General features: G+C 44.3%; 2 protein-coding genes across 2 annotated transcripts in view; both read right to left on the bottom strand.

The window, feature by feature from the left end:
* LOC119382948 (cytochrome P450 6B1) overlaps positions 1–5841 on the bottom strand; it is a 30262-nt gene extending 24421 nt beyond the window's left edge. Inside the window, exons 1-3 of the mRNA XM_037650885.2 lie at positions 5761–5841; positions 755–851; positions 39–91 (exon numbers count right to left, since the gene is read on the bottom strand). Of these exons, the coding sequence (XP_037506813.1) occupies positions 39–91; positions 755–851; positions 5761–5819 (209 nt within the window). The 5' untranslated portion in view covers positions 5820–5841. The remainder of the gene's footprint in view (positions 1–38; positions 92–754; positions 852–5760) is intronic.
* Positions 5842–8596: 2755 nt separating this feature from the next.
* Positions 8597–27573, bottom strand: part of LOC119382949 (cytochrome P450 3A14) — a 28896-nt gene continuing 9919 nt past the window's right edge. The window contains exons 5-14 of the mRNA XM_037650886.2: positions 26197–26322; positions 24089–24326; positions 21497–21627; positions 18066–18153; positions 16104–16173; positions 13183–13291; positions 12152–12243; positions 11250–11390; positions 10397–10559; positions 8597–9388 (exon numbers count right to left, since the gene is read on the bottom strand). Coding sequence (XP_037506814.1) covers positions 9299–9388; positions 10397–10559; positions 11250–11390; positions 12152–12243; positions 13183–13291; positions 16104–16173; positions 18066–18153; positions 21497–21627; positions 24089–24326; positions 26197–26322 — 1248 coding nt within the window. The 3' untranslated portion in view covers positions 8597–9298. The remainder of the gene's footprint in view (positions 9389–10396; positions 10560–11249; positions 11391–12151; positions 12244–13182; positions 13292–16103; positions 16174–18065; positions 18154–21496; positions 21628–24088; positions 24327–26196; positions 26323–27573) is intronic.

Raw genomic sequence — 27573 nt, 5'->3', positions numbered from 1 at the left:
CTAGTCATCGCTCGAGAACAACTTCTCGGAATACTTACCCAACAATGTCCCCGTATTGATCCAGCCATTTTCCTATTACTTTGTAGATTTCCTGTTGAAATATAAGCCAAACATTGCGTTAAGACACCATTTAAAAACGCGAATATTCTGAAACCAAGCGAAGGCTGGCATCTCCATAATTGGCGAGTAATTGCTCACTACGCATTAGATATTATTTCGAGATGTCACCGTACGCGTACGTACGTACGTAATGAGCTCGTACCGAAAACCCATTAGCATGTCCGCCGTTGCATCTGTTTTTCCTTTCTTTTTTTTTTTTCCTTTTCTGAGGGCGAAGGCAAGGAGGGTTTTTTTGCGGTCACTTCCTGCAGGTGCTTTTTGTGCATGTGAAACGTTTTTTTTTCTTTTTTTTACGCACAGTGTCGTGAATAGCAGGGATGTTATCTCTTTCGTGAATCTTCAAACAAATGGTCTTTTTTTTTTACTTGTAGCAGCGTGCTGTAGTAAACTCTCAACCTCCCTCGATTTCTCGTGTTGTATTTGATACGATGAATTAATAACACATGTACTTGTCACACTAGTAAGTGTGAAGAATACGTGTGAGCTGCCTGGAAGCTTCGTGTAGAACAATGCTAATTAGTTATTTAGCTGACTAATTAAGAAAGCGCTGCACGTTCCTTGGGAAACAGCTCTTTTGCACAACTGCAAGGGGATACCACGACTGCAATTAGTCAATGTTACCTGTCTATCTTACCATCGAGTGATATTCCCTGAGATTTCCCCAGATTAGGCTTGGTTTCGGCCCCGGAATGCCGATCCTCTTGAAGTACGAGAAGTGCCGCCGACGCCATCTGAGAAGAAAAAAACGCAGCACAAGTTGTAGAATAATTCGAGAGTGTATGTTTGTTTGGTGCATTTTTGCGTGAATATTTCGATGCAGCGTAAAACTGATAACTGTTGGGGTTTAACGCCCCAGAACCACGATGTGAATACAGCGTAAAACAATGGGTTCAGAAAGGGCAACACGAGCACACCGCTTTCCGGCCTTGTCTCATCATTTAGCTATGTTTTCACACACGCAAGAGCCCTGCACACGCGCCATGAAGTTCAGTCAGTATTCGCAGATAGCAGCGTCTTCATATAAGCGTTGAAAGTCTTTCATAGGGCCATCATAAAGCAACAACATCGACCTTTCTCGGAATTCGCAACAAAAATAAGTGAAGGTAGACGGAGCTAGCCTATGGAGGTATCGCGACCTCTCTGTGGCTTTGAACGCCGACAACCTCTTCGGTACTTCGAATTAGCAGCTGGAGAGCTTTTGAAGCAGGAAATACTGTAGATATTTCAGTTATCTACTGCAGAAAAGTTGTTAAGTGATAAGAAAGAGAAGAGTACCACTGTGTAGGGATCAATAAACGTTCGATTGGTACACGCGCTTCTGCGCAGATAAATCGCTTCGCAGTCTTCGACCTTTCGTAAAGGAGTCCTCAGTGTACAAACATAATTGGAAGGTCCGAATGAACAGCCAAAAATAACACAGTATGTGAACGGTATCATTCGATTGTGAGAGTACTATGCAACGCAGCTCATCACAACGACTTACTTGATATTATGCCCGCTAAGAAATTTTGTTAACAAATTGGTATGTCACATTAGCTGGTATGTCACAATAAAATGGTATGTCACAATAGCTGATGTTTCAGTGACTGCTCGACATTTCGTGCCATGAGGTGCTTATTAAGTTTTTCTGGTGGATTTGCTCAAATCACTTGAGGTACCTCACGTAAACATATTTGTTTTTGACAGAGATAGAGAGAGAGAAAAGAAACATTATTTGATTAACGAATTCGATGTTCGACTGGGCTCGACACCAAGCAGATACTTCCACTGACGAGAGCCGCATGTGAAATTGCTCATTCGTACGCATTGCGTGCGCATGCTAGACACACACAAGTACACAGAAAAACAAGCGACTTGAGAGTCCGGTCGGTGCCTGTGTCCCTGAGAAAGACTAGGAGCGTCTTTGTTGCGTACTGAAGCACCGCCTGAGCTTCAATTGCCGCTGGTATGTGATGCTGCCACAAGGATCAGCGGCGTGCATTTAGAGCAGCTATTACAGTAACTTCCGAGATCACAAAGCCCGCGCAGGCGCATAAAACATGTCTCAAATAATGGAGCACGTCGCAGCCGTAGAACATATCACTTCCCACTCGCGCAGGTTTACCGAGCAGTAGACAGTGAAGACAGTGAGGCAACGCATAGCGCTGCCGTTCGTGAAGAACAGTCACGTGTACTCTGTAGCACCAACGCATACACACGCAAAGGAGCAGTTATAGAAAACTTCCGAACCAGTCATAGCCCAAGTTCCTTTTTTTTACATTTAAAGTATTCAATCACTGCGGCTTTTTCAAAAAAATGACTCTTTAGGGGAAAGTATTCACGAAGCGCTATTGAAACTGTCGTACCAGATTCTACATTTACGTAATCGCCGGTTTAAAATGTTTCGCCACTACAGACACCTTTGCAATCGCTCATCGCCTTGACCTTGGCTGTTGCGCTCCCCCGCCCCGCCTTCGTCGCCTTTTTCTCAGGAAGACTTTTTCCACGCGGATTCACGTGCGCGCGCTTTGTGGACATACACATTTTTAGCTTTTTTTCTAACTTATTTCCTGAACAGATTCTTGGCAGCAACAATGACTATAATAAGGACGTGTACCAGCGCCACTTGTTACATAAGATGTCCAAAGATCGGGTGCTTGTGCAATTTACATGGCAGAAGCGAGCGGTCGTGAGAGGGATAATGCATTCTCGAGGCCACACGTTTCAAGCCCGTTGTAGGACTTCCTTATCCGTGTCATTCGATGATACTTTCCTTCGGTTTTGGTAATGCCAGAGAAGTTAGGCGCCACCGAAACGTCGGTCTTGTCTCAGTTTCTCGCCGGCTCACTCCTTGAGAATCTCAAACGCTGATTCTTCTTCTGTCGCGAAACAGTGCTACCGTCCACATTAGGCAGCACATATACAGCACACTTTACAAGGTACAGTATTCCTGCGTGGAGGTTGCAATAATCCATGTGCACCAAACCCTTCGTTCAATTTTCTGCGATGTAAGGAATTCGAAAGGAGTTTATCATGCTGTCAACAACATTTCTTGCAAAGAAGCTCTTGTGCTTTACAGCCTTTGCTAAAGCTGAAATATATTACCTTTAGGCCGGTATGGAAAAACAGCAACATTGCGTTTATATACTCAGACATCGTGCTTATAGATCACTCTATCCTGCTAGTTTGCAAACTCACAGCGATTAACAACATATTGCAGTAGTAGTACAAGAATTCACAGTGATTATGCATGTGTGCCAATCCCTATTGCCTTCGAGCATTTAAAACAGTGTGATAGTTTATATGTTAGAATGTGTGCAATCGCAAGAACGAAGGTACAGAAATTTATACGCCAAGAACCATGATAATTGCCCGCCGCTTCGGTCTGGTGGTTATGGTGCTCGAATGCTAACCCGAAGGTCGCGAGATCGAATCCCGGCCACGGCGGCTGCATTTCGGTTGAGGCAATGTGCTAGAGGCCAGTGTACTTAGATTTAGGTGCGTGTTAAAGAACCCCACGTGGTCGAAATTTCCGGAGACCTCCACTACTGCGCCCCTTATATCACAGGGGTGCAACAGCTGGGTGCAATGAAGTGGATTGTAACAATGGCGTGATCAGCCGATGGCGTAGGCCAGGTGTAAAGGATCTTGGTGAAAAACCTTGGTGCAAAATCACCATGCACAAGGCCTTACTGGTTTCCGCAGAATTCATTGGTCTTATTCAGCATGTTATGCGCTGAAAACATGATTGTGGTAACATCGAAAGGTTCGCATATATTTTTTGTTAGTGTTCCAAAAGCAAGCTTTGTTTGTGAAGCTGCTTCAAATTTGGAATTTAGTGCTCCAAAACGGAGTTTTTTTTCTCCCGTAACCTGCTCCAAATTTGGATTTTCCTCCTCCTAAAATTGCTCCAAATCTTATTTTGGCTGTTGCACCCCTGTTATAATCATAGCGTGTTTTGGGGGCGCAAAACCCCAACAATTATTAAAGAACCATAATTCCCATAATAGCTGAACGACCACTTTTCAGTAGCTCTCTGTAGGGGTGTTTGTAGGAAATCCTATGGCATGAAACCATGTAGTGTCACGTAAGTACGTGTTATTGTCTGCCCTACGGCAAAGTGGCAATCAGCGCTGCCCTCTTTCTTACAAGGACGCAGGGTGTTATTGTGTTCGCCGCCGATAGAGCGCACACGTACTTTATCGCTTTATCATTTCCCTCGACTTTTGCGCCATTCTACAGAACCATCGTGACGTCGATAAAGGTTGCAATTCTGACACGTTGAGTACGACGCGTAGAAGCTCTATTATTCCAGTCCGCTGTAATTCGCGTAGCCTTTGCAATTCCCGAACACACTGATCCCTTATTCTACTGCATGCAGAAGTGGGTTCAAGCTGTTACGCGGTTTCTACTGCACGTTTGTCGTCACCACCATGAGACAGTGAAACCGTACGTTTGTGTTAGCTAAGCGTTCACCTGCTATCATTTGATTTATTCAATCTTACAGGGAAACCGTGTGTTTGCATAATGAATGCATTCATCCCCCACCATCTCATTCATTCAATCGTTGCGTGATACTCGCAAAACTCTCGCTAATATGGCAGACACTGTTTTCTTTTCTTCTTTTTATTTTTGCAAAAATGAGCCGAATAGAGAAACGTTGACAATGCATTGCGTGCCCTCGCCCAGCAGAAACAAGTTATGTAATATGCATATGTGCCGTCGAAGAGTGACTGCACTGCTGCCATTCGTTTATACCGCTGGTAAAAAATCTCTAGCCAATGGCCTCGAAGATGTTGAAAACCACGGTGGAAGCATACATTTCATTTGCTGTGTCCTCTGAGGCCGCATTTCGACCGCGAAGAAGAAGACCGGTGAAGTGCTACGATAAGTTCGATGACTGTGGCAATGGGAACGACTACAGGGCTCACTAAATTTGACGTGTTCGATTAAAGACGCCATAAAAATTGACACTCCCTTTCCCTAATGCTAAGCAATGCTAAGGAGAGCACAGGCGAAATCCTGTACTCTCGCGTTTAATTCACTGTTAATTCACAACCTTTCATACCCATTCATACCCCTTTGATTTCATTTGAATCTCTTTAACGTTTGATTCAATGCTCATTCACATTTTATGCACCTTTAATTAATCTTAATTCGCATATGGTTCGCGTTTAATTCACCTAAACTCACACGGGATTCCACTTAGTTGACCTTACTTCACCTTTGATTCACCGAATGCACTTCAAGGTCATTTGTAATTCCTCAGAATACACTGGCTAATTTAATTCACTCTAATTCACATTTTATTCGCCTTTAATTATCTTAATTTCTCACGCGGGGAATGCTAGTTTGCGCCCCAGGCGGCTTCTGTTGCCATTCGTGATGTGAACACCGGACGCCAGATTTTTTTTTTTTTTTGTTACTCACGAGCCACATAAGGTTCTCGCCTTAACAACGAACCTTCCCAAAAACGGTGCTACAGAACAACTCAATTTTCCGAGCTTACCGCACGTAATCCGGCTGTCGGCGAATATGTTATTCTTTCGTATGAGAACAATAAACTTTGCATGTCCTGGCGTCTACCTTACTTCTCACGTACAAGACAGGCGTCAGCCGCTGCCGGTGCCTCCCTCACCCATTACGATGCCCTTGACTCACATGAGAAGCGTGGCCAGCAGCAAGACCGAGAGGATCAAGAGCGTGCCCGTGACCAACATAGTCGAGTCCACGTGAAGTATAAATAAAGGCGCCGTGGCAACCACGCTTTTATTCCCTTCGGTGGCGAGAGGAAAAGCCGTTCGAGAAAGACACCTCACCGGTTCGCCTGTCTACCTCCTCGCCACTCTACCATTTCACAAGCAAATAGTGCCGCGGCGGTATAATGCTGCCGTGGCTGATGCGCTGCAGCGTATAAGTATCCGGTAACATGTAAATTGTTTACCGGAAACGTGTACACGGCCCACGAGATTCCTAGCTGTAAAGTACATGCATGTGACGAAATTTACAACCCTGGCTCCTGCGTTAGAGATCAGCAATTAGATGCGTGTTCCCTTGAATAACTGATTCGTTCATTGATTAATTGATTTAGGTATGTTTTCAGCCATTGATTGATTGATTGATTGATTGATTGATTGATTGATTGATTGATTGATTGATTGATTGATTGATTGATTGATTGATTGATTGATTGATTGATTGATCAAGTGAGTGAGTGAGTGAGTGAGTGAGTGAGTGAGTGAGTGAGTGAGTGAGTGAGTGAGTGAGTGAGTGAGTGAGTGAGTGAGTGAGTGAGTGAGTGAGTGAGTGAGTGAGTGAGTGAGAAGATAAGGCTGGAAAGCTAGCCATGGTTACACCCAACTCCCTGCCACTATGCTAAACGTGAAGGGGGAATATAACAAAAAAGGAGAATTAGTTTGCGCATACCTAAACAGACCTGTGTTCGCTGTATAGATGCACGCCTACTTTATCTTTGAAAATATCGGCAGCCGTTGTGTTCATTCCTTATCGAAGTAAACTTATTGTAGCTGTTGCTACATCCGCGGTGGTATCGAAAAACAAAAATTTACCTCCAATATCGCGTGCTTAGTTCCCAATCTTTTGTGAAAATTTCATTGCAACCTGGAGCATCGTGGCAAATGTCAAAACCAGTGAGGTAACGGCAGTTCCAACAGATCTTTTTACTCGCGGAGCATACTTTTTGTTGGATTTTAAGTATTGCAGACATTTAAGCTCGGGTACTCTCAGTAAGAATGATGTTGATATTGACATATAGCAGAATTCTATGAATGATCCAGTGCGTTTTTCTTTTCAGTGTACCTCTGAGTGACCTCAGTAAACTTGCTCTAGGCACTCCATCATGCTAATACAGCTGGTGCAAACGTGCTGTAAGTACGAGCGACGTTTTGCGGATGCGCATTTTCACATAATGTCAAGGAAAGAGAAAACTCCGCTAGCTCGCTCGAAGCTTTGAGGGCAGTCATTTTCGTGACCTTGCGGGCATAAATCGCTGTCAAAAAGCATTAGCAACATTAGTTCTGTCGCCGTCTGAAGGTAAACAAAGCGTTTAGATTCAGCCTTGTGAGTGCAGCAATAAATCTTGCCTCTTGCTACAAGCTGTCACGTGCGTGAGTTGGATGCTCGAGTGATCATGGCTGAGGTTGCTGGCTTATGCTTTTGTTTGTCCTTTCACTGCTTTTCCCACTATCAGGCGACACTCAGCGCAGTCGGAGAGCGCCGTTTGCTAAAAGGAAGAAGTGAGACTCGTAATGGCAGCCGTCAGCAACTTAGCCCGGAGGGCAGGCACGTCGGTAGCTTATTTCGTCATCGCGCTCGCCGGCAGCCCGGCCTATAAATTATGCATGAGTGGAAAGAAAGCAGCAGTATAAGTAGGATAGGTGCGCAACAGACCATGCGCCTGCGTACTGCATTTCACTTTTCGTGTTCTCGCCCACCGCACATTGAAGGTCAAGGCGGCGGCAGCCTTCACGCCTTGAAGTGTAGCAAACGAGCGTTTATCGGTCAGCCTTCAGCTTCGAAGTTCAAACCCGTCCCCGCCATCCCCGCGAAAAGAATTTCCGGCTAGGTCCCTGCCACCTGCGAAGGTTCCATGGAGGCAACACACTGACTTTTGAAACAAAAAATTTATTTCTCGTTTTTTTTTCCGACTGGGTTCCCAGGCGGTACGTATAATCTGCTTTCGGGAAGCAGTCATTTATACAGGCGGCGCTGCCCGGTGATGATGAAATAAATCCCCTTTGGTGAGGAGGATGAGTGCTGGTTGCTGCAGGCGGCAGGCAATAGAACAAAAGTACGGGTGCAACAGCTTTCTTTTTTTCAGGTTTGTTTCAGGTTTGTTTCAGGTGTGTTTAGCGAGTAAGTTGGTGAAATGACAGATACTTGAGGATGCTGTATGCCAATGTTTGGTACATTTTTACCACCAGATAAGGATGAAAAGCCATAGATCAGTATTTTTTGTATAGTTACTGTAATAATACGACGTTCGAGACACGATAAGTGTGTAACAATGTTCGAGAATGCACTGTTAGCAGCAGCGAGTACAGAACGCGCGATATGCGTAAGCAACAGCGCCCACTATGCTGAGCTTTTTAAGTTTCATGCATGTTATTCCTAAACTTCCACGTTTCCAATGTGGCAGATTATCTTTTTTCTCTCTTTTTTTGCTGAACTGATATTTCGCTTGTGCTTATTTGTTGCTGCGTGTCATTTTCATGTGCAGTTGTTTCCCGTTCTGCCACAGAGCCGCGCCAGTGTCCCATCTTCATTTCCTCCATCTCTTCCTTCCTGCCGAAAAAGTAGGCAGGCGTAGTGCCCCTTTAGGTGGCAGTTGTCAGCCTGCTCTCCCCCTATTTCCTCTGTGCCCTCGTGTACTTATGTGCGCAAATCCGATCTAATAATAATAATAATAATAATAATAATAATAATAATAATAATAATAATAATAATAATAATAATAATAATAATAATAATAATAATAATAATAATTCGCATTATTTCTCACTAAACCCGCTAAATGATTTGTACGAAAATAAGCAATCATCTGAAGGCTCTACTTTTGGAATGTATGAAGACAAGATATTACGTAGAAAACACCGAACAAAATAAAGGCATGGTAAAAATATGAAAGTATGAGACAACAAGTACTCTGTCAATTCATAAAAGAAACATACAAGTATCAAGACGTGTGCATGAAGGACTCAAGTATACTGCTTGCCAACATGTGGGTCAAACTTTGGGACAGTAGTTTGAGCAAATAATCACAAGTGACAAGACCACGTGTCTAGTGTCTAAGGTAAAGCCCTTATAATTACTAGGCTTAGCATCGCCCATTCTATATATGTTGAGTGCTACTAAATTTAGAAGCAGGAGCAATGTGCCTTAGTGATACGCGATATATGATTAGTCTAAAGAACTTCTGCAACTGAGATGTTAATTGATCGATGAAAGACGACAAACTGTGCATAAGTGACCTGCTTTTAGCCGATACCATGAGTGGAAATGTGTGAAGCCATCATTCGATAACTTCGTATGTGCAACGCTTGTGTCAGAAATGGACATGTTCGCCGCCTCTAGGTCGGTGGTATGCATTTTTTTTCTTCCCTCGTATTTTCACTAAGTGTTACATGAAATGCATAAGGCTCATCAAGAAGCCTTATCATTGCAAGTAATGGTTTCGCCATTAGTAGGTTTTGTTGAGGCGGTGAAAGGTTATAAATGGTCCTCTTGCTGGCGTCGACACCATGGCTCGCGAGCCCATGTCCAGTTTTCTCTGAAGGAAAGAAGAATAAAATTTAGTAACCTTTTTCTTGAAAGAAATTAAGCAGTAACTATATGCATGAAGGGCACTGTCGTTTCGGTTGCTTCTCTGTATTTCCTTTTTTATAACATTTTATTACGATAGCAGTTATAGGAACACTCTCGACGTGTTGTTGCCGTCGCTCGCATGTTCTGTATAAAGTTCGTATCGATAACATCGCCCCGCGCATCGTATGTTCCACCCGCGAGTAAAAGCCCGCAAGCGCTGTCGACGAACGGGGCTGAAGCAGAGATGAACCGAGCCGGCCATCTCCGTCGCACGGACGGCGCGTGCGATAACATCACCCCGCGAGCGAAGCCTGCCATCGATTGCTCTTCAACCAAGTGGAAACGTCCCGCCCGTCTTTCGTCGGGCGAAGGAACATGAAAGGACACCGGGGGAGGGGGGCTGCGTCGCTTGGGGAGCAACTGCGAACTTTGATCGTAAGGGCGTGGTCGCGAGCGCTGGCGAGCCTGGTATATCGGCAAACATCAGTAAACGGCTCATATATCCTTCTACGTGCTGTGTTCCCACTTCTTCGCGTTGAGCCGACAGACTGCACGAAAACCGCTTCTCTCCCAGGAGCGGCCGTATTACTTTAGACAGGCGTTTGACTGAGTTACGCGAGATTAAATCCAAAAGAGGTAGCTGCTAGCCTTACTTCGTATAACATTACAATTTCTTGCTATCGCATTCATTGCTTCGCCCTTGCGGCGAAATTGTGATTTGTTCTAAAAGCCTTTTCTTGGTTGACCCGCCTATAGAGAGCTTCTACATACGCACAAGCGTGCATACATACATACATACATACATACATACATACATACATACATACATACATACATACATACATACATACATACATACATACATACATACATACATACATACATACATACATACATACATACATACATACATACATACTGTGTGCCGCGACGACCGCTGTTTTGTGCGTTAGTCCGCACGTTCGATGCTCACCATCTGCGATGGGCCGAGCTCCAGGCGAAACTTTTGCAACACTTTGGCAATCGTGTACTTTGTCTGCAACGTGGCGATCCTCACGCCGACGCAGTTGCGGGGTCCTATGCCGAAGGGACAAAACGCCATCTTCTTCAGCTTCGCTTCGTTTTCTGGGGCGAATCTGCAAATCGGACAAAGAGGGAGACGTTTTTTTGTCATTAAAACGACAAAAAAGGACGCCCCAAGAGTGCAAGAAAAGCGTAGCGCATTCGGAAGCAACGTCGATGAAGCCAAAGGACGTCATCGTCGGTGCCTCCCATTTCTGAAGACAGAGCGACGAGAAAGCGCTGTATTATTACATGACTTTTGTGCCGTGACGGTTGACGGCGTTTTACGGCAGGGAGTTTTACGTTTGTGTCAGCCTTTATTTGAGTAGGAGTAGTGTTGCAGGACATTTATTAGCTTTTACAAAAATACGTACGCTGGAGGTTGCATCCCCCACCCCGCAAATTTGTTTGCAGCATAAGTCAGAGCTTTCCAGCTTATGTCATTTAAACTTGCCCAGTGGTACTGTCCCTCAGAATGTGGCCTTACATACGGAAAAACATCGTCAGTTCAGGATCCTTACCCGCCACGGTGGTCTAGTGGTTATGGTTCTCGGCTGCTGACCCGAAGGTCGCGGGACCGAATCCCAGCCGCGGCGGCCGCATTTTCGATGGAGGCGGAAATGATTGAGGCCCGTGTACTTAGATTTAGGTGAATGTTAAGCAACACCAGATGGTTGAAATACGGCGTCCCTCGTAATCATATCGTGGTTTTGGGACGTTAAACCCCAACAATTATTATTATCAGTCCAGGCTACGATTCTCACCTGTCCGGGTCAAACTCCAATGGATTGGACCAAAACCGCGGGTCTCTTTGGATATAAAACTGAGGAACCATGAAGCATGTCCCTGCCTTGAACTTTAACCCCTTGTATTCGAAGTCTTCCTTGGCCTGTCTCGTGACAAACCTGAAACCCACACAAGAAAAATATCACACATTCTATGCTGAAACTGAAAATTAAACAATATTGTAGAGCAGCGATACGTAGGAGCGAATATGTTTCTTTGGATCAATCAATTATGTTCGGAAAAAAGTAATACGTGAAGACATCAATTAGCACTAGCTAGGGTTCAATGTTATGTAAACTTGCGCACCTTATTTATTGAAACAAAGTGTCCGAAAAACTCGTTCAAGCAAGAGCTCTCCTGTTGGTTGCTCCACAACTTAATCTTTTTTTTTTTTCTGCGGCATACTTCATAGTAATTCAGTATCACGTTTTTGATGGAATGCACGAGAGCTTTTTAAGACGGCTTTGTCCTTCGGAGGACCCACATTTACGTGAGAAACGGATAAAAGCAGCGTGTGACTTTTCACCATCCGGGTGTTTCATGCGATGAACACTCTCTATTGACCGCCTGTCTTAATAATGGGGATTTATTTCTTTGGTTATCTTGATATTTGTAGACCGCGTTTCTCTTAGTTTTTTTTTTCACGTCTAACGATACGTAATTTGCGTTACCTTACGCTGTGTCCTGCCATAAATATTATGTCACAATAATACGAAACGTCTACAATGTTGTAGAGTGTCAAAGACAAAGTTTTATCGTATTAATCAACCATCGTGAGTACAAGAACGCGTCATCTTCAGTTATGGCCTTTTTTCGTATACTCTCGTCCGCAAATGAAGCCTTCAGTTAAGGTAGGCAAAAGTGTTGCTTCAATACTCACGTGAGGCCCGGTGGATAAAGTCTCAGTGTTTCGTTCATAACTTGATCCAAGTAATTAAGTTTCTTCATTACTGTATCATAATCCAATTCACCCTGCAGCCGCGATGCAGAGAAGAAGGGTAGCAAAATTTAATATATTTAGGCGCTGATTCACAATCAAGCACATAGCCTTTGAGTTAATAGTGAAAGTTCTTGGCCGCCCATTATTGAGGCTTGTGTTCTTCATCTAAACGAGAAAAAATGCACACAAAGGCTTCTTCATAATAGCATACACCTGACGGCACGTTGGACGTTGATGTCATCTAGCATGATGCTCAAATCGAAAGTAAGGCTTATGATTGCAAAGTGTGTGCGTGTGCAGAGTGTGTTACTCTCGCATTGTGCTTGTGGGCTATTAACATTTTTCTGATGTTGCGATCGCCAGGCTTTACTTGATGTAAAGAAGAGAGAGAGAAACGAAGAGGAAGTTACAACGAAGACAGGGGTCGAACTTGTTAGAATGGTAGCTTTGCCTGCGCTCTGAAAAAAAAAAGAAAAAAAAAACGAGCGCGTAGAACGCCTGTCTTCTTGTCCAACAACAATAATCGCCATCTGCCTTGCTGGCGTTTCCTTTCTTGAAAACTCGGCGCTCGTCACTTTCTCGTGAAGAACGCTATGTCACGCTGACAACGCTCATGCCGTTCGTGACCGGAAAGTACACCGCGCGCTCGACGATAATGCAAGGCAGGCAAGATAAATGCTGAATATTACTGTGGGACAATAAGGCACACTTTTCACGCGGTGTTTTTGTTTTTTTAGAGTGCATTTGGTGATTTAATATCGACATGTTTGCACAGCGCAAATGGAACGGGGATAGAGGAGAGGACACAACGCAGCCGCTGTGTTGTGTCCCCTCCTTTGTCCTTGTTCAATTTGCGCTGTGCAAACATGTCGATAAGGGTTTAACGCCGTTTAGTCGCCGCAAGGTAGTTACGATAAAATTCCGTTAGGCAGCAATGAACTGTGTCACTGCACACGCTTTCTTTCACTTACCCCTTGTGAGATGACATCTTCGATTTCCTGGCGTGCCCTCTCTTGGACGTCGGGATACTTTGCCAGCGTGAAGGTCAGGTAACTAAGAGAGGTGACGATTGTTTCGTACCTGCGTTGTAGTGCAGATTGTGTAAACGCACGGTTTTGAATAATAAGACTTCTCTCAGTGCCTTAACCAAAGAAATAAATCTTTAATATATTTTTTATCACTACAATATTACTCAATTGCTGGAATTTGATTTTTGTTGATTGGAATTGTCTGGCCATGTGCGGACTAAACAACGCCTACACATTCGCTCGCCGCTGTAGAATTCTCCTTCATTGCTGTTATCAACCGAGTTTGATTGTGTGATTCAGTTTTCCTAAGAACTTCGATGGTGTTAGAACGCCCTGAAGTTAGGCATTTCCTTACGTCTCACCAAGCGCACCGTCACGTTCCCACATGCGTTAAAGGGGTCATGAACCACTTTTCTAAGTAATGATCTAATGGCCTCAGTACCGGAGTGTACTGCCTCCCGAATCGATTGCCGCAAAAATTTCTCGAATCCGTCAAGAATCAGCGGAGTTACGGGGGTTTGGCGCACGCTCCCAGCGCTTTCTCTCTTTTCTCGTGCCGACGAGCGCACTGGAAGCTAGACAGGGAGGGATGGCATGGGGGAAAGAAGTTACGCCAGCGCGCGTCATGAAACGCGATCGCTCTCCCGCTGTGATTCGCTTGCGCGAGTGCGGCGCCGGCAAGTGGCGGCATTCCGCGGCAAGAAGCGCATCTGATCCGAACGCCGCTCTCGATTTACGTCGGCTATCGGCCAATAAGCATGCTATGTCTTTGCGACGTACAGCGGACAGACGCCCCGCCCACCGACGAGAGTGAGAACCGGCCTCTGTTTGAAAAGAGGGTGCCTGGGGAAACGGCAACTTCGCGCTCCGCTTGTGGCCATTACGCGGCGCGCACGACTGTAATATTTGGCAGAGCAGTTCATAGCCGTGTCAGCTTTCCGCAGGATGTGTTTTTTCAATCAGCCCAAGGGGTGCTTCATGACCCCTTTAACTGCTGATGCATGACTGCGGACCTTCGGGTCAGCAGCCTGAGCATTGTAACCACTGTACCGCCGAGGCTGACCAGAACGCGTTTTTTTAGCCGCTCTACAGGCGTGGTGTCACAACTTTCCTTCGCTCAGATATAAAATTTTGCGATACTCCCAAGCTGGTGCATCGAGTTCGACACTTCCGAAGGACTGCGATGTGGTTGGATACAATCGACTGGGCACAGCAAGGTAACTGGATGCGTGTCTCTCACACTGCGGCTCGTTAAGTTTGCGATTATATAACTTAAGCGCTACCGGTTGTGCGCAACGGGCTCTCGCCTTCGAGTGTTAGTGTCGCATGCTGCCGAACTGTTTTTTTTTTCAGCAGTGTATTTCATCCCGATCTTTGCAGCATGTCGTGCTTCTAGTGATTCAGGCTATTTGTAATTCTCTCGACCTGCATTCTTGACATCCCAGCTGTCTCAAATCTACCGCACAGCCAGCGAACTGCCTCTTAAGACCAGTGAACACATCTCAAGCCCGAACTCAAGCTGGTAAGTAAAGCGGACGTTACGTGCAACAAGAATTGTGTGGAGATTTACTATATACAGTTGGAATTCATCTGGCATGATTATTTGAATTCGAACTTATTAATTATGGACCTTACAGAGAGAGAGAGAGAAGGAGCGATGAAGAGGATGGCCGGGACCTTACATAGAATACATAATTAGATCAGTGCTCTTGTTGAGTAGCTCGATTACGTACGTAAAACTCGAAGGATTCCGAGAACAAAGTCGTGTCATGATCATTGTTAGCCTATTTTATGTACACTGCAGGCGAAGGTTTCCACTTGTGAGCTGGCTCTATTTTATGCCTGCGAACTTCCTTGTCACTGCATCTCACCCTCTGCCGTCCTCGGCTACGTCTTACATCTATTGGTGACCATCCCGTCGCTCTAACTGACAATAGGTCAACTGCCCTTCGAATTTCATGACCTGCCCAGGTCCACTTTTTCTTCTTAACGTCATCTAGACTGTCAGCTAACACTGTTTGTTCTCTAATCGGCTCTGCTCTCTTCCTGTCTCTTAGTGTTATACCTTTCATTTTTCGTTCAGTCGTACGTTGTGTGGGTCTTAACTTATTCTCGAGTAACTTTGTTATTCTCCAAGTTTCCGCCTCATATGTTAGTACCGGAAGTATACAATGGTAGCACACTTTCTGCTTTCGGAGTACTGGTTAATTGCCTGCCAACATTTGGGAGTGTCTGCAGTAAGCGCTTTAGTCCATCCTTATTCTTCGGTGACTTTCATGTTCGTGACATTTAGCATAACTGCCATACAAGTTGATGACGTTAAAATCGCAACTAGAACGGAGACGAATGAAGAACGTAGGATCCTTTTCGTGAGTAGGCTCCTCAGTCGGTAATTCGCCTGGGCCTTGTACCGACCTACATCGATAGAAAAAAAATCTAAATATCTGTTTACACGAATAGTTAACAGGTTCTAAATTGATGTGCAAGTCATACGCCATCGACACACAAGCCGCAAGTTGACAACCTAAGTTCGCATGCTAAAACACAAAGTGCGGTTCAATATACAGACAAGAAAAGCTAAAAAAGGAAGGAATACATAGATACCACCACCGTGTACACCTTACGCCGCAGTGTAAGATGGCAAAATGAACAACGAACCTAGTAGAACACATCTCTGGAATCGGGAATATGCGGAACCCCGCAGCAAATATCTATGCAGGTGCCTTCTCTTGAACTTCAAGATGTCTCTGATTTGAAAGTCACACTATTTCTAAAAGCACTCTTCGTCAATTTGTCATGGTTGACAAGCGTGCGTAACTGACGTTAGGGTTGTTATAGTAAACTCAGCGTTTCTCTTGACTTACCCAGCAATGAACAGTGTGGCAGCGCTGGTTATTACCTCTTCAGTCGTTAAGGCTCTTGTCTTCAGCACTCCTAAATGATACAAGCAAAAATACGAAATTCAGAAAAAACACAAGAATATTGAATGTGAAACTCGCCACATTATATATGTACGCCGTAGTTACACTGGCGTTCGTAGAAAAGTAAAAAATGATAACCTCGCGTGAGCAATTGCTGTCACATCATTATATGCTCCTTCCTAATCTAATGAATGTCTAAGTAATTAATGTCAAATGCTGTTAACATGTGACTTCGTACACGTGACTGTGCTAATGGAACTTAGCATTGTAGTCAGTGATGAAACTGACCCCGATATATTAACGAACAAAAGATAACGCACAGACGACAGAATTTCTAACACGAACGTGTTTTATGCCGGGGTCCACCACGGATCCGCTGACGTATTTCCGCCACGGATATGACGTTGTAAAATATAAAGACTAACAGTGGGCAAAGAAAAAAACCAGAAGAAAAAGTTCGTCACCGGGAATCGAACTCACGCCAGCTCGTTCCGCAGCGCGCAGCGCCAAACGATTCGGCCACGGACGGCACGTTCTTCGCAATGCTAACGGCGAGCTATTTATATACACCATTTGCGGGCGGCTGTACTCAGAGATCTGTGCTACAGTGTTTTCGTTATCACTAGTGAGGTGGCGCGACGGGCTCGAAGAGCGTAAGAAGCGTAGAAGAGCGATCTCGAAAGGTCGTCGCCGCTGCGACAAGCTACCGCGTCTACAGGGTGTGGTCGCTGTAGCATTCATTCCATCGCCCTTGGGGCGAAAGAATGCGCAACAAACGCCCAACTACGTCTGTGAAGACACGTTTCACTTTCGTGTTATACCGATTCCTATGACAGAGGGATCATCCATGTTTTTTTTGTCATTTTTACGTGTCTTACGTTTTGTTTGTCACAGTGATTCCAACATAAATAGTCCTATTAACGATATTAACTCCCTAATTAACTTCCAACACTGTACGTAGTGATATTGTGACAACCAGAGAGCTTTGACCAAGAACATTCTGAGCTTATAACTGCTGCTAAAGTGCGTCACAATGTTGCTTATATACAGGCTGAGTCGGTGCTGACTCTCTCTTCTGCAATCATCACCCTGCGTATTCGTAAAATGCACTTTAACCAGAGACTTGTTTCACGTTTTCACCGGTAGAGTATCGAGTATCTATCAAGAGCTTGTTTCGGCAGCGGCCGGTGTTCTGCTCAGACTAGTGCCAGTAAACTTCCACGCTTAGGTAAACAATTGTGCTTCATCTGGGAGGCTTCGGGCCGTGGTGGCCCTTGCACTTTCTGTCCTCTCAACGTGGAGCTGGTCGCATTTATCACTACGTGATACGTGTCCGTACTGATCTATTGCAGTGATGCAAGCAGGTGCGTACTATCTTATATGGACATGACAACGGGTAACAGTAAGAACGCTCCCGTCACCTCCTGCAAGCCGGCCTTCGCTACATTGACACGACCACTTAAGACCGCCAGGTACATGATAAAGACTTCACAAGACATCGCTTCACTTCATACGCAACACCGGCCTAACGGCGCGCATCTAATACACGTACGCATGCAAAATATTATGCCTGATGGGAGAGCCTATGTCGCAATAAAAAAAAAGAAAAGAACTAGAGTTACCGCATTCCTACAGGTCCTGAATATATATATATATATATATATATATATATATAATATATATATATATATATATATATATATATATATATATATATATATATATATATATATATATATATATATATATAATATATATATATATATATATATATGCTAAATGAACGACTCCAAAGCAAGCATTAAAAAACGCGCTTGTTCCATGTACCTTGTCCTGCAAGGCCTTCGCCTTGCGGGTTCTTGTTCCGCACATAATTCACAAAAATGCCGAGGCCGTGAAACTCACCATTTTCCCCTTTGCTCGAGCCATCGCCGGATTGGCTCTCGACGTACTCTGCGTCGATCAAGTTTTGCAGTATATCCGGCTTTCGGAGCTGCAACAATTAAAGAAAACAGAGGAGATGTTGCGACAAGCAGTGCCCTAAGCCGATAGGAGGACCGGCCGCAGGCCCTCTATGGATTACGAAACAATATCTTACACTAGTATGCCATGGCAGATGTATAAGCGTAGCTGGAGAAATTTCGCCATCCACCGAAGCGCAAGAAGAATGAGTTGCGGAAGAAGTAGAAGCGCTAAGTAGAAACAAGTAGAAACGCTAAGCTTGCGCCATTTCGTAACTTATACATTTTACTTATTTCTTTTTTTTTTTTACTTTCCCGCTAACGCAAGTGAGCAGGTGCGACCACTGGCAATGAAAGACGTTAGCTGGCGCATAGAACGAAAGGTATTACGTTGCGAGTAACTGTTACAATATATCTGCAAAAGCTTAAACACGTTTTTTTTGTTTGTTTTTGCCAACTATACCAACATAGTAGCTTTGCATTAGGAGTTTTGGGACTTGCGATAAAAGATTGAAACAGCCAAAATTTGTCACAGTCTTTTTAGCGAAAAAAAGAAGGAAAGGAAAGGGGGAAAAAACGATGACTGCGCTAAGCAGTTCCCGTGCACTATAGTCCTTCGCATGACTCAACGACCCTAGGCATACAACTCAAACAATGTTTACATAAGCCAGAGGTATCATACATGCGGCCCGCGGACCTTTCGCTATCGGCCCGGCCCGCCCATGGCTGTCTTCGTCACATCCTTTTTTTTTTAATTTCTTAATAAACATCTTCATGAAATACAGATATGACTGGTTTCAAGCATCCTTTTCTTCAGGCACATCCCAACCGCTATCTGTGTCAATACGTAACCGCAGAACAAAACCTATATATTTCAGAATCGGCGTCCAGATTTCAGTCATTCTGGCGATCTATATCGACATGTTTCTCGAAAGCTGACGCGGAATCTCCTTCAAAACTGACCCATATAGCAGATATGTAAAATACCTTTTTTTTTAATTTCTACGGTAGCTGATGTTTTGCTCAATCTACATGCCCCCTCCCCCCCCCCCCCCCCCCCTATCCCGCTCCAACCTTTTTCACCATGCCGGTCCATCGGGAGACTATGTTTGTGTTGTCCTGACTTCTCTCTTGTGTCTGTGAAGTTTCGTGACGGTGGCCCACTAGTTGAGGTGCGTTTGAGATTCCTGACATAAGCAGTGCTGAAGGGATCAAGAATAATCTTTATTTGAGCACCACTCTGCGTGGTTGTCGATTTCTACTCTTGTCAGCGAGCGTATTCAACCTAAGGTTTATTTTCAATTGCGAAAACTCGGTTGCCATGTCACCGGGATATCTCGAGACTTTGCTGACACCTACTTAGCGCAGGTACGCGATCGCTGTGGATCATACAGTACCGTAGTGAATGAGGTAAGCGCAAACAGCGGTGCTCGTACTATGCGAAACAACGGTGCTAATACAGCCTATAGCCATAAGGGGCAATCACGAAAGTTCATCTACGACGAACGTAGCTCGTGAAACATTAGTATAGTTCATACATGTTCCCACTATATTGTTTGCAAGAACCGTTGCTCGGATTTCACTCGTTGAGTTCAGCACTTTTCCTTCACATTACCTCCTAAAGATTTCTAAATAAAGGCTACAAAACATTTGTAAACGTACGTCAGAGTTAACTATAAAACAGCGTGAATCATTTGAGTACTCAGAACCTAATCTTCCTACTTCAACATCATCCGCGGTTGCTGTAGACCTTGTTTGGTCGCATACATGCCGAAACCCTAAAAACCGCGTCATGTTGTACTTGAAAATTTCATCTGCAGTCAAAACAAATAGGCCCCAGATTAGTGCTTAGGCGGCTCCCTCGTTCAAAACAGAAGCAAGCATATCTCCCACTTAAATTATATCGATGTGTACATACATTGCAATCGTCTTGAAGGAGGTTAAGTTCACTACTGAGGCCTTCGAAACAGCATGTGGTGCATATAGGTATACTCGCGCAACGCGGCGTTCGCTTAAAAGCCGCAGAATTGTGCTCTTCGTGGGGCTAATAAAGGACATTTTTTTCCAACCAACCGCGCTCACGCAGCTTCAGGTTGTAGAAGCTGGAGAGGCACCAGATGTCATCTTTCGCGCTAGTTATGATGTAAATTCTTAGTGCATGTGGCATTTGATAACAAGCTGCTCCGGTGCTTCCAGGGTTATCTTGTTCTATATATCCTTAATCTCGGCAGGTTAATATATTGATTAGATTTTTTTTCTGTTTTCATTTGTATCCGCTATCACTATCCGAGCACGGGTCACTTGAGCACAAATCTTGTTTTTGGCTCTCATGAGGTTCTCTGAGAGCAGACGCTGCTTGTTGTTGAAAAAACTCTAAAAAAAGTCTGCACAGGTGGTTAGCAGGAGGACACGCGTAATATACGCACGTACCAGTATCAGGATTAGTTTCTGTTTTTATACGCCACTAGCCTATGTAACCTATACATCGTTAAGGCGTAAAATGAGATAAGCCAAGAGGCAACTGCATTAATTATATCTTGTTCTGCACCACAAGCTTTAGTACCTTTGTGGTAAGCAAGACGCCTTCCTTCCAGCCACGAAAAAAAAAAAAGAATTTTTATACGCGATGACGCTGTATTCAATTGTATCGAGTACAATCCATGGGTATTAGCAAGAACAAGTGCATCTTTTTTTATAGTTTACAACCTGACAATCATATCAAGCTTGCTTAGATGCTGCGGCAAGAGAGAGAGAGAAAGAGCAGAGGAAGGCAGGGAGGCTAACCAGAAGTTTGTATCCGGTATGCTACCCTGCACTGGGGTTGGGGAATAGGGGGTTGAAAGCGAGAGAGAGAAAATAAGTAATAAATAAGGGAAAAAAACAATCACAACCACACACACATACACAAGAGCGTTCCGCAACCGCCCTGCAGTGCCTATAGTGCTAATGGTATTGCCAAAGAAAGCACTGCAACAGGGCGGCTGCATGCGTATTTCGCGCTTTTTTGTGCGCAACAACTTGCAATTTGCATTCCTTATGTGTACTTTCTCCGCAAGGCACAAATAAACCCTTTGAAAACCATATTTCTATTAAATCAAACCGAAATTTATATATATATATATATATATATATATATATATATATATATATATATATAAATAAATTACTGGTCGTTAAGAGTTGTACAATATGTGCAAACAACGCTCTTCTCCAATTCACAACTGAAATCTAAACATGCTGAATCTTTAGAGCTGTCGCATCTATAGAAGCACTGGAATAGTATCAATGTACTTTTCACACGACCACACAGCAGACCGAGCCATCTGCCAGATTCTTATTTATATACCTCTGCCGGCGGCCAGTTTTGTTCCTTACCGATGGATCCTTCTTTCTCATCTCGACGACTTTCGCAGTGTGCGCCGTTACCGCGTCAAACACGAAGTCTCCGATCGCGAGAGAAAGCCAGCAAACTAGCTTGATGATTGGTCCCAGGCTTGTGGTGCTTTCTATTTAAAACAAAAAGTTCGATTAGTGGGTCTGTATTTCTCAAAACCAACGGCACAAATTAAAAAAGCTAAGGTTACGTAATCATTTTTTTTCTTTCTCTGCACAAGCATTTCACCAATATGTCATTTTCCTTTCTTTTTCTTTTTCTTTTTTCTTTTGGATGGGGGGGGGGGTGGCACAATTTGTCTTAAAAGCCATGGGAACTCGTACAGGACTCGCCGCGGTGGTCTAGTGGTTATAGTACTCGACTGCTGACCCGAAGGTCGCGGGATCGAATCCCGGCCGCGACGGCCGCATTTTCGATGGAGGCAAAAACGCTTGAGGCCGCTTTATTATGTTTAAATAGCCCCAGGTGGTCGAAATTTCAGGAGTCCTCCACTACGGCGTCTCTCATAATCATATCGTGGTTTTGGGACGTTACTGACAAAGCGCTATTTTCTTTGGCTCTTCTGAACGAAGGTTCAAAAGAATAGCGGGACGTTTCGTCCCCGATGCAGGTAGCATCATTAGTAGACGAATGGTCCATACGTACGAATACATTCTATTATCTACGAAGCAGCCGTAAGCATTCTCCAACGGGATGTAGGTAGCATAAGAAGCCGACCGATAGCGAAGCAAGTCGACTTTGCGATGTTATTAAAATCAAACGCGTGTATTTTTGTCAAGCAACCGCACGTCTTTTTGAGGTGAACGGATGCGCTTCACAAACCGTTAAAGGTGTACTGTAGGTTGGCTCACGTCATAAAAAAGAAACACCGCCGGTTTTTTAAGCTTCGGTGCTAGCGGCATTATATTATGCTGAGTGTAAACGCGTATATTTTTCCTTGGCTATCATGCCTACAGTTCAGTGACATAGCAGGCCCTGAAAAAACGCCGACTCATGTATGTATCCCTCCGACCCTTAGTACTAAAGTTGTCATTGCCGTAAACGAATCCCATCTGCTCTGATAACTCCGAAAGTAGAGATACTTCACTTTTTTTACTGAAACACAAAAACAATGAGTGCTTTGAACCGTTCTTCTCAATGGTTTTTATTGCTCACGCATCTGTGAGTTACAGGCGGCAGGAAATGAAGTAACGATAAAAAAGGAGAGATATCTGTCAGTGGTCATTGAAATCTATAGCTTCACTTTTTTTGTGATGTTGTTGTTCTTTCGCGACGTAAAAGTTTACAATCTATTTTCGCCCCGGGCCACCTCTCCCTGGTTTTACGAGGTTGACTGTGTTCCATGCTCGTAGCCGCATATCCTTTGACAGTGCAGCGGTATCGCAATATAATATATCGCACAAGGGCGTTGACGGGAACTACAATACATTTTGATCGATAGACGTGCTTACTATTGGAAACAAAACACCCAAGATTTCTCCAGCAGATGCTGCTTGCTTGACTTTTGCGGTTATTACGAACAAGGATGGAAGATGAGAAAGCATCAATGGTTTTGGTAGAGTACTCAACGTCGACACGTCCATGCAGTCGTTTGTCAACTTGAAGTGTATACTTCCCCACTCTCTCTCTGTCCTTCTTTCTCTATTTTCACCCATTTATATATCTCCACCATAGCAGCGTGGTAAACAAGTAAACAGACGTGCGCCAGGTTAACTTCGTTATCTTGCCTGTGCATGCCTCTCTTGCTCTCTCTCTCTCTCATATTGCGTCGTGATGATATGGCATTGGATCACCAGCAGGCTACTAGGAACGCTGAGGTGCCTGAGACATTGCTGGGCTCAATCACTCTTTGATGTCGCTCATTAATCATTAAACTCCACTGTCGAGCGCGAGCATGGGATATCGATTCCCAATAGTGCTGGAAAGCAGTTTAGTGTTAAAGAAAGGCGCCAACGCTCTCGTGTACGTTTGGCTTTACATTGGACACCTGGAGGTTAAAACTAACCCGCAACCTTTATATAAGGGACTATTAAAATGCGCGGCTTCCGGAGCCACTAGCTGTACCTATTGAACTCTTTTGTGGCAACCTCACTTCTTGAGAAGTAGATAGAACAACATTATTTAGAGCAAACCCCAGGGCGGGCCCGCTGAAAAAGCGAGGCGTGATGTTTGTTACGACCTGCTGTGATGGCATCTCTATTCCCTATATTTCTCCTGTTATATCTGTCTTTACACTACGACATTTCAACAACAAGGGGCAAGGTCAGTTGAATGAACGCGACCAACCTCTCTCACTCTAGCCAAGTAATAAACAAAGCAAAACAATGTTCTGCATGCAATTGCCAGTACGACGTGAACACAATGAGGTCTGGTTTCCGCAATGTACCGTCATTACGCAGCAGTGCATCGCCTCTGGATTTACTTGTTTTTCCACGAACACACTATGTTAAATGTTGCTGTTGTTGCTTGTGCAACCTGTTTAATGTACCACCTAATAAAAACTTATTTTTCCTTTTATTGTTTCTAATTACTCTGCAAGTACATCATTAGAATGAAGGTTAGTGGTCACTCACGTGCGATCATGTGAAAAGGACCGGTCATAAGTTTGCAGCAAGCTGACCTCGCCATATCGAAGAGCGGGTGGTCGGGATTTTCCTGGAAACGTTCATCGATGCCGAACGCACCTCGAGCCACGAAATCCATGGAGAGCTGCTCGTATTTGCGCATCATTTGCACTTCCTCTCCCGTCTCGGCGCTTTTCTCCAGATATTTCAATAGGAAGTTGACGTCTTCTTCGAAAAATGGCATCATCTGTTCGAGGACAACAACACAGCATGGCTAAATATGTTTTTTCGCTGCATACTAAGCTAGCGCGCTAGCGTTCCTAATGAGCTGTAGTGTGCGTGCGTCAATCTGAGCAGTCTACTGCAAGCTGACATTATTCCGCCTTGGTGATACAGTGGCTACTGTGCTCGGCTGCTGACCCGAAGGTCGCGGGCTCGATCCCTGCCGCGGCGGTTACAATTCGATGGAGGCGAAAGGCTAGATGCCCGTCTACTGTGCGATGTCAGTGCACGTTAAAGACTACCAGAAGGTCAAACATTTGCGGAGCCCTCCACTACGACGTGCATCATAATCATGTCGTGGTTTTGGTTCGCGAAACTCCAGATATTATAATATTATTTTTATAAGCTGTCGTTCATTCGTGATGACTCAAATATCATACAGAGGGCCCGTGTGGCGGCAGAAGGGCATGGCCTCTCTGTCCCGACGTAGGAACGGCCCGCATCAGTCCTGGACTGAATCCTCAGGACATCAACAAAGTTATTCATACCATACCATACAAATATCATAAAGGTACCAAATCAGACAACAAATGCTACGTATTCTTGTCTATATCTATAATTTCTTAGCTCTCCTATTCTGTGAATATTTCTGTTTTGTGAACATTTTTTTCGGTACAAAGAAATACCTTGTGGTCATTTCAGGTCATAAACATTCGTGCTGCCTTCACATTGTGACATTCAGACTGTCCATGTGAATGCCCGTCAATGTATTCTTTCCTAAATTATGTTTTTCAAGAGTAATACAAGAAAAATTATTATGTCAGAGAAGAAGAGTAGATGGCGCCAGTGTATCTTTAAATGCATTTGTTTACAATATAGAAACAAGCGAAATGAAATGCGAGCAATTCTTTAGATAAGTAAACAATCACAGTTTCGTAAGGGCGAAGCAATGAATGCGATAGCAACATATTTGATTGTTATACGAAGTAAGGCCAGGAGCTAACTCTTTTGGATTCGATGTCGCGTAACTCTACGAAACGCTGGTTAAAGCGTATACGGCCGCTCCACTAAGCGAAGCGGTTTTCATGCTGTTAGTCGTCTCAACACAAAGCGGTGAGATCGCACCACGTATGCGAGCCGTCTAGCGATGTCTATCGGTATAGCGCTCATGCCAGCACTCGCGACCGTGCCCTTATGATCAAAGTTCGCAGTTGCTGCTCGAACAACGCCGCACCGCCCCCCCCCCCCCGACCCTTTTGCGGCGGCAGAAGAAGGGCGGGGCGCATCCTCTCTGCTAGACGAGCTAGGCGATGTCATCACATGTTCCATTCGTGCAGACGGCTGGCTCATTTCATTTATGCTTCAGCTGCGCTTGTTCCCAGCGCTTGCGCGCTTCTACTCGTGCGTAGAACAGACGATGCGCGGGGCGGTGTCATCGATTTGGACTTTATACGGAGCATGACGGCGATGGCGATGGCAAAAACCTGCCGAGAGTGTCCATATAAATGCTATTGCAATAAAAGTAATGCACGCTTTCAATGGCAGGACACAACTCAGTGGGTATCTTGTGGAAATTAAAAACGCAGTAACAGATATAAGCGTAGAGCGCACAAGCTCCTAGTCTCGTGCCTTCCAGTTACTTGATATTTCTCAATCTGAACCATTATCAGTAGGCACCACACCTAATCAACTCGTATCAACTCCTTATCGTCTGGAGGTTTAAAATGATATCCTGATAAATGTTTAAGACATAATTTCTGATCATATACACGATGTTAAGTGCACTTTTTCTAGTTTTTAGGGTATCTGTAATAAGTGTCAATTTAATGCGCTAGCTTTAAAAAAGTGTCGTACAACCACTTTAGAAGCTTATTCAAAACTTCACATTTCCATACCTGTTTAAGCTTAGCCGCACTGAAGCCGTAGGCCACCGAGTTTCGAATGCTCTTCCACATGGGGGCGTTCACGTGAATGATTGACTTGCCGAGGTACGGATGCATCTGGTCTGTCATCATGGTTAGCTGTAAGTGAAATAAGAGTTTGTTAATCTCTAGCGAGGTACTCAAATCGTACTTGAAACAAGCAGACAAATAATGGTTGCATGGAAAACCAATGGGGCAGTCTTAAGCTATATGCTAAGTATAAGTTGTATTATCCGGTCACGGCTTCTTGTTTCTGACACGTGCGCGTCTAGCTGAGCTCGAGTAACAACGTCAATGCGCTTGCACAACCTTCCAAAAAAGCCTGTTATGAATATTGGCGGTCTTTCTAGGAGTCCCCGCCGTCGTCATTTTTTTTCGCTTATAGCTTTTTTTTTACCTTGTGTTGGTAAATTAATTAATTAGAGCTTGCTGACTTATCACTGGCACAATTATTCATTTGCTATATCAGTTGTCAAGCAAACTTTTCTTTTACAGTGAAAGCTGTTATGACAACACAACAGCAGCTGCTTTTGGTGGCGTCGTTGTCCGCCGCCGCCGGTGTCAGTAACGGCTATCGCGCACAATAAAAAAAAAATGACCAGAATCGAATGTAGCTGTAGTAGTCTCCCCATAAGAGTTTAGAGCAAGCTCTAGAAAGAAAGCTTCTCCAGCTTTCGCTGTGACTGTGCTGCATGTGCCGCGCAGGCCTGGCGTTTTTTCTAGTCCAGCTATGTGCGCACTAGTCGAGGAGTGTTACGAAGCTGAAGATCAAAGAACAAGTTCGTGGCAGAAAATTTAAGAAGGAGGCAGCCGCTCTGGTATCTTAACACGAGGACGCGGGTCCGACTCCCGGCCATGGTGGCCGTATTTCGATGGAGGTGAAATGCAAAGACACCCGTGTGCTTGCATTTTTAGGTGCACGTTGAAGAAGCCCAGGTGTGGAAAATTAATCCGGAGTCCCCCACCGCTGCACTACTGCGCCTCGTAATGATCATCATGGTTTTGGCAAGTAAACCCCAAGCAATTATTAATATTAGCAGCTTGGCTGCAGAGGTTTGCGTAAACTCACATTTAATTTCTGACATTCACAAACATCTACGCCATAAGATTTGCGCTTGTAGTACTTTCTTTAGAAAATGGTCTAGCACCACAGAAAGGCTGGGTTGATACCAATTTTCCAACATTTTTTTTATATGTATGTTCAATCCTGTTTCATCTCTCCGCTTTTCTTCCCATCTTTCTTTCTCATCACTTTAGTTAGGTTGGCAAACCAGATGTAATTCCGATTAACCTCCCTGCCTTTGTCTCTTGTATCTTTCTCTCTCTATCCACATAAGCGTGGGATGCCGC

Source organism: Rhipicephalus sanguineus, chromosome 2 (assembly GCF_013339695.2).
Source record: "Rhipicephalus sanguineus isolate Rsan-2018 chromosome 2, BIME_Rsan_1.4, whole genome shotgun sequence".
Taxonomy (NCBI): Eukaryota; Metazoa; Arthropoda; class Arachnida; order Ixodida; family Ixodidae; genus Rhipicephalus; species Rhipicephalus sanguineus.
This window is presented reverse-complemented; position numbering and strand designations above follow the sequence as displayed.